Below are 18308 nucleotides of genomic sequence, written 5' to 3'. Positions count from 1 at the left end.
TTTTAATTGGTTTATTTGCATATTAACAGGCAACATTCTGCAGATGGTTGTGTGGGTTCTGAGTATCTGGATTTGGCAAATTCTGGGACCATTATATAGAACTGTAACAGTCATTAAACACTGATAAAATCCCTGTTTTGCCAGGAGGCTGCAGTGGGTATCACTGTCAACCTGCTGATTAGCCTTTACAGACATTAATTTGTCCACATATTTATAGCAATTTGATGGTTAGAATATCTATAGGACAAAAAATTTGACATTTATTCCTTTTGAAAAGTGATTGTTGAAATCCACAAGACAGGCTTAAGTGTAGAAAGAAAGAAACATTTTACCTGTACCATCATAATGAAGAAACATTTTCTACTTTCTGAATGTTGAATCACATGAATGGGAGGCAGCTTTGCAAGAATAGCTGAAGGCAAGATAAGCACAGTCTGGGTGAGCAAAGGCTGGGTAATATTATTTGCATTTCATAATTAATCAAATAATAACCATTCTAATTTAGAGGCATAAGTTCTATATAAAGCCAGAATTTATTTTCTCAAAGGGGGATGATAATATGGTGTGTCTATTTCTCTTAATCGATTTAAGTAAACCTGATCTAGCAACAACATCATAGAATCTTACGCTGGAAAGGATCATGCTCTCCAAGGAAAGCATTTTATATGAATATGCCTCTGTTGTAGCACCCTGCCTGGAACATAGCAGGCACTCAGCGTGCTTATTTAATAAAGTAATAAAGCAATGAATGTAAATAACAGTGAGATTTTCTGTGGACATTACCCCACCCCCAAAAAAAATCAGTCATTAGCAACCCCCCCCCAAATTTTTTTAATTATTTTTATTTTTTAAAATCAATGTAATTTTGAGACCACCAAGTTCTCTTGATTATACATATGTCCATCATGTTTCAGAGGTAACAAGCACAGAAAGCTCTTCTGTCAGCTGCCAAAATTCACCTGTTAGGTTAGGTAAGAATTTCCAAGTATAGACTGGGATGAGGGAAAGAAACTTTGGAAAACACAACTTTGAAAATTGTATTATAAGTGCCCACTTTTTTAGAAAATGAGAATAGATTGAGATTTGTGTGTTTGAGGCCTAAAAACAAGCCCAGAAATCTAAGCAAAAAATACTATTTTCATCTAAAGTAATAGAAGTGAAAAACATAAGGACAGCTATTTTATTGTCTGTTTAGTTGCATGGTGCACAACCTGTGAAAACATTGTATATGAAATTGTTTTCAATCCAGCAATTCTGTTGACACCTGAACATTTATGGCTTGGATGTAAAGTATAAGTAGTAAATCATACTATTGGTCTATCTTCTGGTGTTACCTGAAGATTGAAATTGGAGAGAACAATTCCATTTACTTCATTCTTGGAGGGAATATTTGTCAGAATGCCTCCAATCTTCATTTTCAACAGGAAAGCAAAACAAAACACTTGGGTTCTGGAAGCAGCCTGCTGTTAATATGAGTTAGGTGAATCCGACCTGTAATCTTACCTGACATTTGGAACTCAAATATTTTCCTTTATTTCTCCAACACAATTAAAATATTTAGTCTCACTTCATTTTATGAGACATAAATAGCTATGTAAGTAGTCTGTAATTACTGTACATTGTAACAAATGACCTCATAAATACATTGTAATGTCCCATGTAATTACATGGTAAATCGTGTCTGAGATGGCTGCTCTGAGCTGGAAAGCCTGCTGGTTTCAGAGATTAATTATTTAGAGCCTAATTTGACAGTTTCCTTGAAGATATGCTTTTGTTAAATAGCCACTTCTGTGGTTTTATAAGAGAAAACTGTTTCATGGTAAGATCTTATTTCCTTATTTAATGTAGACCCAGTTGCATGTATTTATTACTGAATATTGGCCATGCTTAAATTTTGCTGCACTTAAAAGCAAAAAGGTCATTATTCTGTACAGGAAGAGTTCTGATTTGCAATCCTATCTCTCCCATCAAACACTGGATAGAAATTGTCTTTGTGACAATAGTTTTAAAGATACTGGTTTGTTACTTTAAAAAGATTTTGGAGTGTAAGGTATTATAAAAATTGTGTGTCTGTTCTCTGATACATCCTGAAAACTAATATTTCATTTTGTAAGAGCCCAAGTTGGTGTGTCATGATTATTTTAGAATGAGTGCATTATTGTAATACCCTGAGTTCTTAGTGGTTATTCTTGATAAGTGCATTTTATCCCATAAGAGGTGTTTTTGTATGGCAAGAATCAATATTTAAACTTTTTTTCTCTTTGACTCAAGCAAGATGCTTGAATATCTGGTGAAATCAATTATTCTCAAGTTCTACCATTCACCTTACTACTCAAATGGTATCTTGGTTTCTATGTTCCAAAACAAAAAGGAAATGGGAAATAAGTAGATACTGTATTTTCTGCCTTAAATTATATATTGGTCTATTTCCTTGTGCCTTTGAAGGGTATAATTTTACATATAACTTCCCTGATATATTTCTGTTCTGGCTTTCTTAGCTGTAGTGCCTGTATCAAGGCTATTATATTGCTTTTAGTAGTTTTATTTAGTAGAAATGAATAGTCTGAGAAAGGTCTGGTTATCTGAAAGAGTTAATAAGCCTCCCTAAACATTGAGCTTTACGTCCAGGGAATGATTTAGGCACTGGAGAATAAAGTCTATTGATACTGGCAAATTCTGAAATGTATTACTCGTAAGATCGCTTCATCATGAACTCTAGGGAACAACCAAATTGCTTTATTGTAATGGAATTTTGTCAAAATGTGAATACCTCCTAGAAATTACATTCCCAGCTTCTGGGGCCTAGAAGAAAACAAGCCTGGCGACCAGGCTATGTATAGCAAATTATCACATGCAAAAAATGTTATTTTAAATCCAGGAGCTTAAACAAAGAAGATACTAGGTACACATAATAAACCCTACTTCTTTCTCTTCTTTTTTCATTTTTTCCCCCTTTAATCTGAACTATATTTTGCAATCGGGTGTCATTTTCTTGGTTAGTTTAGGAACGTTGAGTTAATTGTCTTTAGTTAGCTAAGAAAGTCTACCTGTCAGCAGAGAATAATTGATTTTTCTTTATTTTCCTTCCCCCAGTAGAAACTATACGTGGTTATATATCTGATAATCAACTCCAACAGGGTTTTGGTGATTAGTAGAGAAAGCAATGTTCCCATGGGTCATTCATTTGAATATGGCAAAATCTGCCATAAAAAAACCATTTCTTCACACATTGCCCTGAACGGTATTTCAGGGGTAAAAGAATGTTTTCCAAAGATTTATGATCCAGTAGTTGTGATCACATTAAGTGTTAATGAAGATAATTCAGCCACAATGAGAATCACTCATTCTTTTATTTATTTTTATGTCTTTAAAACCCAATTATGTGAGGCCAAAATGACTTTAAGACTTAATTCTTTGGAAACTTGCTTCAGTTTTCAATGTCCTTTTATGTGATTCAAATCAGCTATACATATTACTAAAAATAGTAATAAGAATAATAAAATAAAACATTAAAATAAGGATAAAAGTTTGTATTTTATGATTTTTTTAATTTTCTAAATCCTTTCTCATTGACCACCTCTCAATAACTAGGTAGGAGATCAGTATGATCGTGTAATATATACAATTGATGCAGTCACAGAAATGATTTCCTACTGTCACTGAGCAAATTAATGAAAAGCTGAGAGTGGAACAATATGCTTCCTGCTCATCCATCTATTATACTCATTGAATATCTTTCATTTGCAGAGAACTATTCTCTTTTCATCTAAATGATTCACAAATGCATGCTAGATAAAACATCTAGTAAGGTTTCCTAAGGACAGGATATATGAATTAAGAAGGCCCCAAGTATATTTCCCTGCACCTATGCCTAAGATTTGAGTTTTATTTAACATGTAGAGTTAATTCTGAAACAGGTCACTCATGTTTATTGTACAGAAGGATCATGCAAGTTTGGGGCTAGAGTTAAATAAACCTCCTCATTAGAGAGGAGTCTGCAGGTTATTCTCAGCTATCGTCCACTTTTCTCCTGCTAGTGCTCTCAGCCTCATCTTTAAATAACTCAAGAAATAGTTTTAAAATGTTACTTTGAAAGCATGCAAAATTTTAGCCCACCAGATTGCCAAATGAGCACTCTACCCTGGGTGCCTTGTATCTCCATGATCAGTGAGAGATTGGGGATCTCATGGTGAAGGTTTGGAAACCTAATTTGACCTTCATTTACTGGTTCAAGTCCCCTGTGCTGCTAAAATGAAGTGGGTTGGGTGAGTTTTTAGCTTCCCCTTTTTCCCTTGGAATTGTGAAAGCTGAGCTCCCGGAATTTGATTAAAGGACCCTCGGAGAGAAAACTGGTGGCATGTCAATTTCTCAAAATCAATTTAAATTTAGCTCAGTTTATCTAGGAAATGTAAAAATAGAACATATAAGAAATAGCATACTCCAGATTACATTTCTCATTTTCTCACTGTGTGTGAATGACTTAAAAAAAAAAAAAAAAAAAAAAAAACCTGAGATGTGTTCATTGTATACACCTAAGAGGGATCTTTGGGCTGAATGGGCATGGAGTTCAGAGCCAGTGGCAGGAGAGCCAAGCCCCTAACCCAGGAGGAGTGAGGTGAGGAAGAATGTCATTCAGAGAGACTGTGCACAGAGTGCAGAGAAGCATAGCACTATTGTGGCTGATGGGGAGTCAGAAAGAGATGAAGAGACATTGCAGATGGTGAATCAAAAGGCCAGTGGGCTTTGGCAATGAGAGTGTGAAAGCAAGTAAGAGGCCTAGGTTCAGAGAGGCAGGTATGTATTGGGAGGGAAGTCTGCCAGCCCCTGATAGATTCACAAAGGAGACACTAGCTGCTAGAGGACTCAACCTGGTGTGTCTTGGAGGAACCAGTTACATTAGCAAGGGGAGGGAGCATTCACCCAGAAGCAGGGCAGTGTCTGTACCAGCTAAATCCAGTGACTAGAACAGCGACCCAAATCAAAGCAGTTTTGCAGTATTTGATTTGAAGTTGAATGATGTGAGAAATTGTCCCACTTTGGCTTAGCTTATTGTATAACCAGGGACAGGATATTCCCAGAGTGGGTAAAGTAGGCTTAATCTCTAGCTAAACATCCCACTGGCACTAGTTATAAGGAACAGGGACCACCAAGGCAAAGATAAAGGTAAGACTATTCTATAAATAAACAAATGTATTGATGAAGAAATGGTTGTATTATTTCAAAGTTATTAAATAAAGTCACAACAGCTTAGCGTTTATTTTTTTAAATAAAGCAATGTTTCTTGCCTGAATTGAAAATGTTCATAAAATTTTATTTAAAATCAAGTACTACTCAATTTGTACATCACCATATTTTATTATTGTACAAATATTTAACTCAAGCTTTATGTAGTAGTGGCAGACTTCACTCTGGAAATGTATCACACAGTGTTTACTAACATGGCTTTGTGTCATTTTGAATAACAGTTGCCTACATGAACATTAAGATATCAATTTGAGTATGCTATACAACTTTCTGAATTCACTTATCACAAGAGACTATATATTTATAATACTAAATTTAAAAGATGTCAAACCACAATAATAGCATGTAATATCAGGAAAAAATATACCCCTTATAATATCTTACTGACGTTTTATCAAATCCATGCCTGTTAGGACCATAAGTTTATAGGTTTATATCGTTAGTACCACAACTTTATAGGTTTATATAGTGTATAATAAGATAACTCAGCTTTTGGAAATTGTTTACATAGCTAGCCACATAATGGAGTTCAAAATACTCTTTTTTTAGATTAATTTATATTTCATTAGATGAATGGAATTGAATCTAATTGAAATTCAATTAGATGTTTCCAGCATCCATAGAAATATTTACAGTCCTAACAAATACCATAGTTAAATATTAAATGTTGTTGTTGTATAATGTTGATGCTATTAAGATATTATTTATTTGAAATGATAAAATTGGAGAACTGACATTTCTAGCAATAACTAGAATATATTACTATGGGTAGCCTTTGTTTTATATCTTCTGTGGATTGCCATTTATTGAACTCCCCATAGGTAAGTCCAGTGATTTTTTTTTGAAAGTGGATTATTTTTCAGGCAATCTTATCCCAGCAAATGCATTATTATATACTGAGTTGCTTATGCCAGAATCCTGAGAGTCATTCTTGATGGCTTTTCTTCCTTTACATCTGACATTTAATAAATCACCAAATGCTGTCAAGTCTTCCTCCAAAAATATATATTGGGTCTCCTCATTTTTCTGCATTCCTCTAGTTTCCATCTATTCCAAGGTTTCTTCACTACCCATGCCTGAAGGTTCTATTTGCTACAGTGAGAAATGTGAATAGTACCCTGTGCAGAGGAAGTTATTCAATATATATTCATGAAAGAATAGAAATTACAAAAGTGTTTCTAGGTAATGCATCTCTCTCAGTGCTACTTTCAATTTACAGTAGAAAAAATTGTTAAATTGTTGGGTCAATACGCAAATAAGTAGGTCCATATTCTGGACATTATTACTGCACATGGTCTTGCTTGCTTCCTTCCTTCCTACTCTTTTCCACTTTTGCTGGTATTTCTCCTGCCTCCCCACCTCCCAATCTCTTGATCTCTAACCTTCATTCTCACTCTCTTTTTTCCCCTTCCTCCTTACTTCTCTGAAAGTGTTTATCATTTATTGCACGATTATCATGCATCAGCACTCTGTTGGAACTTTCAAGCACACTCCCATTTTCTTCTTTAATCCATAGCACAATCCTATGAGGTAGGGATTGTTATTAGCTAATATTGGGGAAGAGAAAACTCAGACTCAGAGGCCTTACATCGCTCATTCAGGATCACACACGGACCAGAATGATAACTGATATGGGTGTGAGCAGTGTGACACTGGAGACGTGGGCACCAATTAGCTATGGAAATATCTGGGAAATACATAAACCAAGGTCTGAATTTGGGTAGTGGCAGAGGGAATGTAGATAAGGGGACAGGTAAGGGATGCAATGAAAATAGGTTCTTTGGAAGTGCTTGTGGACACTCTTTAATAAAAATCCATAGGGCCTCATGAGTACTGGAAGCATATTTCACTATTCAAGCAACTTAACATGATTTTCAAGTCACCAGAAGTGCAGAACCAGAAATAAGGGACAGAGAGTTCCAATATGATTTCAAATTACTTTCAAGATTCATAAATTCCTCCTATGTTCCAGCAAAAGCATTCTTATTTGCTACAGGGACTTCCTTTCAAATAATGCCTTCCATAGCCTTCTATGGGAATGCTATCCAGATAAAATGATCTTTTAAAAAAAGGCTTTTTGCTAGAATAACTGTGTTTGGAGAGGGTCTAAAATGGGCTTGTTTTCACCTGAACTTCACTCAGGTGAAGTGAATTTCACCTGAAATTCACCTGAAATGGAAGAATTTCAATGTGCAATGAGAAATGTGGAGTTAAAAATAGAAGCTTTTAGATATAAACCATCCTCATATTGCCACCTGATCTTTGACAAAGCAGACAAAACGTACACTGGGGAAAAGAATCCCTAGTCAGTAAATGATCTTGGGAAAACTGGGTAGCCACATACAGAAGACTGAAACAGGACCTGTACCTCTCACCACGCACAAAAATCAACTCGTGGTGGATAACAGACTTAAACCTAAGGCATGAAACCATAAGAATTCTAGAAGAAAATGTTGGAAAAACTCCTATAGACATTGGCCTAGGCGAAGAATTTATAAAGAAGACCCCAAAAGCAATCACAGCAATGATAAAAATAAATAAATGGGACCTGACCAAATTTAAAAGCTTCCACACGGCCAAGGAAACAATCATTAGAGCAAATGGACAACCTACAGAATGGGAGAAAATATTTTCATGGTATACAACCAATAAATGGCTGATAACTAGAATCTATAAAGATCTCAGGCAAATCAGCAAGAAAAAATCAACCCCATTAAAAAATGGGCAAAAGTCATGAACAGAAACTGTTCGAAAGAAGATAAACTAATGGCCAACAAAGATATGAAAACATGCCCAATATCTCTAATTATCAGGGAAATGCAAATCAAAACCATAATGAGATATCACCTAACTCCAGCGAGAATGGCTTTTAACAAAAAGTCCCAAAAAAACAAATGTTGGCATGGACGTAGAGATAGGAACACTCATACACTGCTGGTGGGACTGCAAATTATTATAGTGCAAACTCTATGGAAAGTGATAGGGAGATACCTCAAAGAACTAAAAGTAGAACTACCATTTGATCCAGCAATCCCACTACTGGGTATTTACTCAAAAGATAAAAAGACATTCTATAAAAAACACATCTGCACTTGAATGTTTATAGCAGCACAATTCACAATTGCGAAGGTGGAAACAACCCAAGTTCCCATCAATACACGAGTGAATTCATAAAAGGTGGTATATGTATACCATGGAGTACTACTCAGTCATAAAAAGAAATGGTGAACTAATGCCTCTTGTATTAACCTGGATGGAACCTGGAGACCGTTCTTCGATGTGAAGTATCACAAGAATGGGAAAACAAACACATGTACTCACCATTAATTGGTACTAATCAATCAACACTTATGTGTACGTATGGAAATAACATTCACTGGGTATTGGCAGGTGATGGGGGGAGGAGAGGATGCATAAAGTCACACCTAACAGGTGCAGTGCTTGCTATCTGGGGCATGGACATGCTTGTACAAAGGCAATTTATGTGACCAAAGAGTTTGTACCCCCTTAATATTCCGAAAAAATAAATAAAAATTTAAAAAATGAAAATAAAAATAGAAGCTTATGAAATGTGGCTTCTTAGAAAAATTCAGGGTGGGGGGTTTATCGGTGATTTTTTTCTGTTTTCTCATTTACTAATATGCATCTAAAGTGAAGGAGAATTAAAGTAATAGTTGAATGGAGCCCATGAAAAGGGTAATATCACATCACTGAACTGGACAGGAATATCCTAGGCTATCGGAATATAGCCAACGGGACCCTTTGTTTTAAATCAATAAACTTAACTGCTCTCCATCAGACTTACTTAGAAAATAAATCATTTTTATGATCATCAAAGAGGGGGTGGAGGGATTTGAGGAAGCTAAATTTTGCCGTTCTTTTTTTCCCCCAAATCCAAAAAAAAATAAAATTAATCCTTGATTCAGATACAACACTGCAATAGTGAAAAGGATTAATTTTTCCCTCTCAAGTAATAAAAGAACCAAAAGTCAAGTCATAGCTACTAGAATTGATTTTTCAAAAGTCAAAGGTCACGTGTTAAGTACTTTTAATAAAAATCATTACCAGCCTGGCCCATGAAAACTAGGGTTGTTGTAAAAGAATGTTCCCATAATGGTGACAGCTTTAGGTGGCTTGCGGGGGGAATGGAAATTGAACAGTGGCAGATAGGTCTCATATAGAAAATAAGTTACATTATACCATTACATAAGAAAAAATGGTGGATTATTTTTATTTAACTTCCTAAAACAACAGGATTTGAGGCATCCAGTCATACCATCTGCAAAAGAGGCACCCAAGAAGAAAAAAATGTGACAACCAAAGTCTTTGCAATTCGCTGGCACTTCCTTGAAATCAATGAGAAAGCATAAAAGATGCTAATAAACTTAGCTGCTACCACAGAAGAGGATGCATAAAACTGATAAAATTACTCCCCAAGATGAATAGTAACCACTGAGGGGGTTCACCTCCTGGTGTGTAGAGTGTATAACTGATTCTGTTAATTAATTATTGCCAGGCATTGATATTAAGATATCGGCTATGTAGGAATAATTTATGCAATCACTGGAAATCCTCAAATATGACAAAGAAAAATTATTATCTGTCAAAAACTAAGTATTACTCATGTAATTATTGGTATAATTAAATTCTCCAGGCTTATCAAGTGATTTATAATACATGTGGTAGACATACTAAGCACAATTATTTTCCCTTTTTCAGTGTGTACATTGAGATTCAAGTCATTTGTCAGACTCATGAGACGTCACTCAGCAAAGCCTTAGCAAAACATTAACTGGAAATCAAAAGGTTCTAACTCTTGGTCTAAGTTTAACATCCACATTTGTATTTTCATTTCCTACTTGAATTTAATTTTGACTTTGAAAACAAGTTGTAGTCCTTAGGAGATGTGCTCCTTGATTTTTCAAGGGCTACTTATGGGAAGGCTTCTTAGATATATTGAAAACTAATGATTTAAATTCAGTTTTATTCCTTTTAGGAATATTTTGTAAGAGAATATAGGTGAGTAGAATTGCCAAATAGTGTCCCTATGATTACTTATTTTAGTGTTAAATAATAAAAATAACACTAGACTCAAAGGTTGGGAAATCTCCCAGTGGTAGTACAAGGTGACCTTGGGCCCATCATTCATTTAACTCTGTGCCTTAACTCCTTTATAAAATTGTAAAATGGTGATAATATCTGCTACCACTGCTGTGAAGCATTAAAATATAAAAATAAGATGAATAGTGAAAGATAAATGTAAGTTATGACTATTCATTGAATTCTGGTTTGCTTTACTTGTTTCTAAAACAGTTGGAAGCAAAGAATATGTCCACACGTGCACATATGTGTGTATGGTGGAGAAGAAGAGGGTCGGTAGGCATGTGTGTATTTAAGGCTGTGGGTTCTTTGGGAGCCAGGGACATTACTGTTTGATTCATTACTTTATCTCCCAAAGAACTTAGCCAAATGCCTAAATGAGCACATTGATACAACCGTATGTCTCTTTAGCATGGCCCAAAAGACTTTTCAAATTCTTTCCAATCTACTTTTCCATTTCATCATCCAGTATATTTCATTTGCTTTACAGACTTCATGACCTTCACTTGAGGATGCTCTATGTTGTCATGACACCTTGAACTTGTTCTTGATATTCCCCCCATCTCAAATACGTTTCCCAACCCCTCCATGAAGTCCTACTCACACTTGAAGAACAGGCTCATTGTAAAGTCTTTCTTGACCACAGGACACAGAATTAATCCCTCTGGGCATTCTATTTTAGCACTTAGCATTTTGTTTTTTCATTATTAATTTAAATGTCGATTGCCTCAGCCAGAATGAGTAAACTGTGACTTCTTTGGGTGTTTCCATAATCCCAAGGATACTGCTTGCAACACAGCAGGGATGCAGTTAATAATATATTTTGTATGAATAATAACTAAATGAATTAGACTCTCGGCCTCTTGAACTTCTTGTGGGAGGCAATATTAAATAGTAAAGAATGCCATGCTTCAGACTCATATTATCGCAGTTAAAATCTGGCCTCTGTCACTTAGTGGCTGCATGACTTGAAGTCACTTAACCTCTCTGTGTCCCCGTTTATGTGATTGTACACAGGTCATAAGAATAGACCTTAACTCACCGGGTCATCCTGATATACACAACGTAACTCACGTAGAGTGCTAGACCATTGCCAGGTCTGTGTTAAGTACAAAAACTGTTAACAAATATCAGTAAGAGTAATGCTTAAATTGTTGCATTTAAAGGGTAGTGAGGATGTACTAAATGATGTCAGTAGTACCATACCCCTTTAAATATATTCTAACAACCTAATTAATCAGATCAGTTCTATGTAATTAGGTTCCTGAAATTATTAAAGCATATTTATTGTGTAATCACAGTTGGTCCTCTTTATTGGCAAATTCTGTATTTGCAAATTTTTCTACTTGCTAAAATTTATTTGTAACCCAAAATCATTGCCCACGGTGCTTCTGTGCTTATGCGCAAATTTGAGTCACGGATGTTCATGTTCCCAGCTGAGGTTGAACAAGGAGAGGTTCGGTCTTTCTTGTTTCAGTTCTTATACTGTAAACAAGTGCCCTTTTTGAGATATATTAGGTGCCATGTTTTTCACATTTTTTTGCCTTTTCGTAGTAATTTTGCTGTTTAAAATGACTGCATGAGATATTTTTAATCTTTCACCATCTTGTATTGTTATCCTGTTCATGGATGCAATATCTTCTCTTAGATTATCAAGGTATTAATGGCATCTTTTTGAATCCTGTTCTGTCCATGACTGCTGTTTCCTTCAGGTGTCATTATTTTCTTATGTATTATTTTTTCCACTTTCATTTATGCTAAAGGCCTTCTTTGATGTCTGGTAGTGTCAAATTGTTGGTTTACATTAAAATGAAGTACTAAAAAGCTGAACTCAAACTGCAAATTCTAGTGCATGGGTGGAGGTTATTAAGTAACAGCCTCACTACTGGGGAATTAATCAGAAATCCAACTGTTGTCTTCTCTAAAGTTAATTTTCTCTAGAGAAGGATTATTGGATATTCTACCTAGTTGTCATTGCTTTGGGTATTAGATGAAGGAGGAAGACATGGGTATCTCACATCTTTAACTTAGTAACAGTTGCCCACATCCCTGTTCTCTTCTGTGGTTAATATAATACCTCTGCATCTTTGGCTTCTGTGTTTAATATCCCTGGAGCATAAAACTCCCGGCTGCTCTAAGGTCAGGGAGGGTTTGTGCACTGGTTTTACTGGGTGTGGGTGAGAACCGGAGGCCTCAACCATCTTCATGACTTTCAACACATCCTCTGTATCAGCACCGTGCTTCAGCCCTACCTCCCAAGTTATTTAGAAAGCAACAATGCCTTGTCCAGGTTTCCCTGAATTTTGTCATGCTTTCCATTGCCTTGCTTTTCATTACTCTCTCTTAAGAAGGTATTTAGGTTTCAACTTTCCCCTTCTCCCTCCAATTTGCACCTTCCAAATATTAGTTGCTGTCTCTCATCCAATATAGTCTTATTCTCTATATTTTTAGGGGTTTATACGACTTAGAATATTTTTATCTTCTTCTAGTGGTCTATGCAAAGGAGAGGTGATAATGCTATGCCATCAATCAAATGAATTGTGTATTTTTGTTAAAATCAAAAAGTAAGTATGCAGTCAGATTCTAAGAATGGATTTAATTTGGCTCTAAGTGACAATCACTAATACCTCTTGCTTCTCTGCTTTCTTCACACTTAGGTTTGGGTCACTTCATTGACCCTGTCCTGTAGTCCTTTCTTTCTCCAATGTTTTAATTTGCATCTATTATCTTGCAGAGTATCAAAGTAAGCTGGCTGCCTCCTCCATCAGGAACACAAAATGGATTTATTACTGGCTATAAAATTCGACACAGAAAGACAACCCGCAGGGGTGAGATGGAAACACTGGAGCCAAACAACCTCTGGTACCTGTTCACAGGTCAGTGTTCACATGGTGTAGTCTTGCAAGGTTTTGATGAATTAAATGCTTTAGGAACAAAATACACTTTCACTTCAAAGGAACATTGATTTTTTTTTTTCCTGGCAGGTAACATTTATTGGCTAGGACAAGAGTAACCTTTATATTTTAACTTTATATTCTCTACAATGCTTTCAATATATATTATGCTCTACACCATCATCTTAATAAATGTATCCTGCCATTTTTATCTGTATTAGTTTCTCAGTGTTGCTGATTCACCAGTAGCTCCTGTTATCTATTAACTTTTAATGTTTTAACTAATAACTTTTAAAGGTCATTTAATAAAATGGTTCCAATTTTAAGTCATTTTGATCCCCCTTCCCCATTCTCCAGGGGTTAGGATGGGGTGGAAAAGGAGAAACAGGGTAGAATGGGAAATGAAGAGAGAGATCGGGCTACTTTCCACAAATATAAAAATAAATTCACTCTTGTATCAATATTGTCAGAATTCATACATAGTAGGTCAAACTTCTCTGTGAAAACTGGACCCAGTTCCCATGCAAAGAATTTTTTTTAAATTTTATGAAATGAATACTCATACATTTCCTTTAACTATTGCAACCCTTAAGATGTGTCAGTCCAGGTTCCTAGAAAACAGACCGAGGCAGGGCTTTCAAAGTAACACCTGTGGGAGTGTAGGCTCAGGAAAGCAATAGTGAGGGAACAAGGCAAGTGAGCCAGGGAAGAAGAGGAATCAGATAACGGTGGCACATTACTGATCTGGGGAGGCCACAACTTTGGGACAAACACAGGGCTTGCTGGGTCTCCTGGGTGTCTCTTAAGAGCTACATGAACTACTGTCTCACAATCTGTGGCTGGATAGGGAGTGTGAGCAGTCGGTCTCTTGTCTGCCATTGGTCACAATCCACCAGCAGGATATGGATGACTGTGTACCTCCAGACAACCCTCTGCAAAGCCAGAGATTCTGGTAACTGTGTGATCATGGAGGTGTCTCCTTGTCAGCCAGCATTTTACATGGTGATGGCTTGATCTAGGGTAGCAGCAGCACTCGGAGCTTTACAGCCCTTTACAGAAATAGCATGAGCTACTGATAGGGATTTGGGAAACGAAGGAAATAGCAGTAGCTCATGACAGAGATGGGTAAGTGAAGTTGAGCAGACTGGGGTCGCACATAAACTGGGTTCAGGACAGCATACCAACTATAAAGGATGTGACTTAGGACTAATGGATAAAGCAAACTAGTATTTCAAATGAGAAAAAAAAAATCCCTTATTTATCCCTTTCCTCTACACCTCTGCTTAGTAAATTTCCACTTGAAATCATAACACACACACACACACACACACACACACACGCGCGCGCACTGTAAACTTCTTGTTTAGCCTACAATCAGAGACCTGAAAGTAACCTGGTTTTTTCCCCTCGAGTTTTGTGCCTTTTGTGCCTATACAATTTTAGCACAATAGTAAGAGTACTTCCAGGGCAGATTGTCAAAAATCACATTACATGTTTTAAATCTGGACAGTCTCCTAGACAGGTATGGTTGAATCGAAGAGAAAGTATTGGCATTCTACTATGCCATTTTAAAGACTTTTAAAAAAGCCAGGATCCTATATTTTTTCCTTGACAAAATCATGGGATGAAGGTAAAAATAATTGAAGTGAGGCATATGGGCTCATTAGGATTCTTAGGACAACACATAATTTACTCGGAGAGAAATCACCAAAATTGAAAAATATTGCTGAAAATATTTTAGTACAATTCCTAAATTTGATATTAGACTAGAAGAGACTCTAAGGATAATTTAATCCAAGTATCATGTTTTTTTTTTACAGATACAGAAATTTGAAGCCCTGAAACTTTCTTGTCATTGCTTTCCTTTTTGAAATGATAAAGATTAAAAATATAAAATAAACTTCTCATTATAAAAGAATTAATGAAAGGATGAGCGTTCCATTCCAATAGGAAGGCCAATTGACAGAACTATAAACAGCCAATAAACATGATAAAATGTTCAATCTCATTAGTAAATAGAAAAATGCAAATTAAAACAAAAATGAGCTGGCATTTTCCTTTGATTAAAGTAATAATGATAAAAATAAATGATGGCACACGGTCCTGGAAAGACTATGAGAAATGTGAACTCTCATGTACTGCTTGTGGGACAGAAAATTTCTAAAACCTTTCTGGAAAGCAATGTGAAGATATGTGTTCCATACAGATACATATATGTGAATATGTGTATGTATGTTTATAGATGCATGTTCTTCATAAAACTGTGACCATGATTTTAATTTCTAAGACTTTCTCCTAGGAAGCAATCATATTTTTCAAAATTTTTAACTAGAAACATATTCATTGCAGTATTACTTGAATAGCAAATAATTTTTTTAAAAAATCTAAATATCCAACTATAGGCAGCTACCTAAGCAACTCAGATACAATCCTACCATGGAATACTGTACATCTACTGGAAATGATATAGTGTAAAAATATTAAATCACATGTTAAATATTTCAAACATATTGTTAATTAAATACTTCAATTTTAAATCAGTATTAGTACATGAGTCCATGTTTATAAACAAAACAATATGCATTCATATAAAATATTTAGAACAATATATATGCCAAAATGTTAATAGTGAGCGTTGCTTACTTTTGTAACAATACAAGAGGTAGTTTTAATTGCCCGTGTGAAGTGAAAAAGAAATGAAAAGTCAAGACTTTAATGGCATATTACAACTTTTGGTTACAAAAATTAAAGATTTCCTTCCACTAAAGCTATCTCCATACCAGAACAGCTTAGAAGGGAGTGGTCTGGAAAATGAATTAAGAGTAGTAGCCTCATGGCCCGCAGAATTTGCTGTTGTTCATGAGTTCACTTAGTATTTATGAGTTCTTTTGGCAAGTAGAATTTAATACATTCAGTTCAATATTATCAAACCAAGATTCTGATTCCCTAAATACACAAAATGTTAGGACTTTCCCTCTGCAAAAGGTAAAATCACTGGGGAAAATTAAAAGAGAGAGAGCAGCAAGTATTTGCCTTTAACCATCAAAGATCCTATATTAGTCCTAGGGATGCCAAAACAATTTACCACAAACTTGGTGGCTTAAAGCAAGAGAAATTTATTCTCACAGCTCAGGAGGCCAGATGCCTGAGATCAAGGTGTTGGCAGGTTTGGTTCCTTCTGGAGGCCCTGAGGAGGAATCCATCCCATGCCTTGCTGCTAACCTCTGGTGTTGCCAGCAGCCCTTGGCGTTCCTTGGTTTGTAGATGCATTGTTCCAATCTCCACCCTCATCTTTGCACCACCTTCCTCTCTCTGTGTCTCTGTCTTCTCTCCTTTTCCAATAAAGACACCAAGCATTTCATATAGGCCCCCACTTTAAATCCAGAGTGAGTTCATCTTAGGATCACTAATTAATTATATCTGTAAAGACTCTATTTCCAAGTAAGATCCAGTGCTGGTAATCCAAGTATACATGAATCTCAGGAGGATACTACTCAACCTACTACAGATGCTTTAAAATTATTTTTTCCTCTCTAGGACAATCATTGTGAATTATATCTTGTAATAAACTTTGCTTATTCAAAAATAAATAATTGAATTCTACATTTTTATTCATCTAACATATGTGTGACAATTAGAGCTTCTAATCAGCAGGGAGTAGCCCATCTTCACTGGTTTTTTATCATTACAACCAAAAGCAAAGAAATGAGATGCAATTAGCTTGTTATTGGGAATAGCTCACAAATTCCCATTTCTGTCTTTATAGATTTGTAGGAATGTGGACCTCAAATTTGAAGCCTTTATTCATACTGTTATTCTTCATTGTATAAGGGGGAAAAAATGTATTTAGGAATACAAACAGAATCTGAGGAGTCATATTTGTAACTGCACCTGATATTTATTACAAAAAAGATTACACATCCTCCTTTTTTAGTCGAACTAAAGCAATAAAAAAGTTAGTGAATAACATCATACCCTTAAAAATTCAAAGAGAAGCTTTGTAAAATCTCTACCTTCCTCTCCCCTGCTCTGTGAGTTGGCTTCAGAAATACCTGTTGCATTTCTAGACATTGTGGGAATATCGTCAATGCTACAAAGCCTTAAGGCCCCAGGAAGTAATACTACACACTGGTAGGTTGGCTGTGGTTTAGACTTGTCCCCAGGATGTATCTAGTAACTTACATATTTTGTAGTAAGTAGAAGTAATTGATTTTCCATATAAATCTGCAGCACTGTGAAATGTAAAAGATTTGACCCCATGTTTCCAATGCCTGTAAGATACATGGGTGTATTGATTTGGTTGTTATAAAATTGGAACTGCCAGAATGCATCATTTGTATGATGTAAATATTCAGGTGTAGAGGCTCAAACTTTTTTTTTTTTTTATACAATCCTCTATTTGTTAGACAGGTGTTTTTTGTTGTGTGTGTATTTTTTACCAGGATAATGAGACATCTGCAATAACAAAGTAATTCAGAGTTATAACAAGGATTTTAAATTGCTGCTATCAGTTTTATAGTGAGAACCCATGTCAACTAAATTTTAAAGTGCTCTTTTTAATTTTTGATCGCTCTTCAGAGAAGGTTGTTCGAAATTGAATTTAAGAGTTTTCTTGTGTTTCATGGCCAATATGGAATGAACATAATGGTAAACATGCATTGGTATTTTATGGACTGAAAAATTGAAACAATAGCATAGCAATTTTATAACAAGGTTAACATTAGGGAAATAAAGGGAAATTAAATTGTTTGAATGATATGTCATCTCTTACCATGAGATCTAAAAATGAGAAATAGAACAGAAGAAATACAGAGCTTGAAGGCACTTAGTATTAAGGATAGAAGCAAGCAGAGATAATCTGCTTTCAGTAATAGAATTTTTTTACAGCTAAGAAAAGCATTGCTAGCTACACCATACATTCTTTAGAATAAGATTACACATAGAAGCAACTAAGAAACACACACATACACACACACACACACACACACACATTGAGATTGAACTTTAGGATCCTGATGGACATAGCAGAAACCACACGGTTCATCTCATCCAAAGCCCTTGTTTTAAAGA

The 18308-nt window shown here is 35.6% G+C and overlaps 1 protein-coding gene across 1 annotated transcript in view; it reads left to right on the top strand.

Moving 5' to 3' along the window:
- The window catches only part of DCC (DCC netrin 1 receptor), a 1008052-nt gene that overhangs the window by 806814 nt on the left and 182930 nt on the right, over positions 1-18308 (top strand). Inside the window, exon 13 of the mRNA XM_069467986.1 lies at positions 13079-13220. Within this exon, the coding sequence (XP_069324087.1) occupies positions 13079-13220 (142 nt within the window). The remainder of the gene's footprint in view (positions 1-13078; positions 13221-18308) is intronic.

Source organism: Eulemur rufifrons, chromosome 5 (assembly GCF_041146395.1).
Source record: "Eulemur rufifrons isolate Redbay chromosome 5, OSU_ERuf_1, whole genome shotgun sequence".
Taxonomy (NCBI): Eukaryota; Metazoa; Chordata; class Mammalia; order Primates; family Lemuridae; genus Eulemur; species Eulemur rufifrons.
The sequence above is the reverse complement of the archived record's forward strand: the minus strand, read 5'-3'. Positions and strand labels throughout refer to the sequence as shown.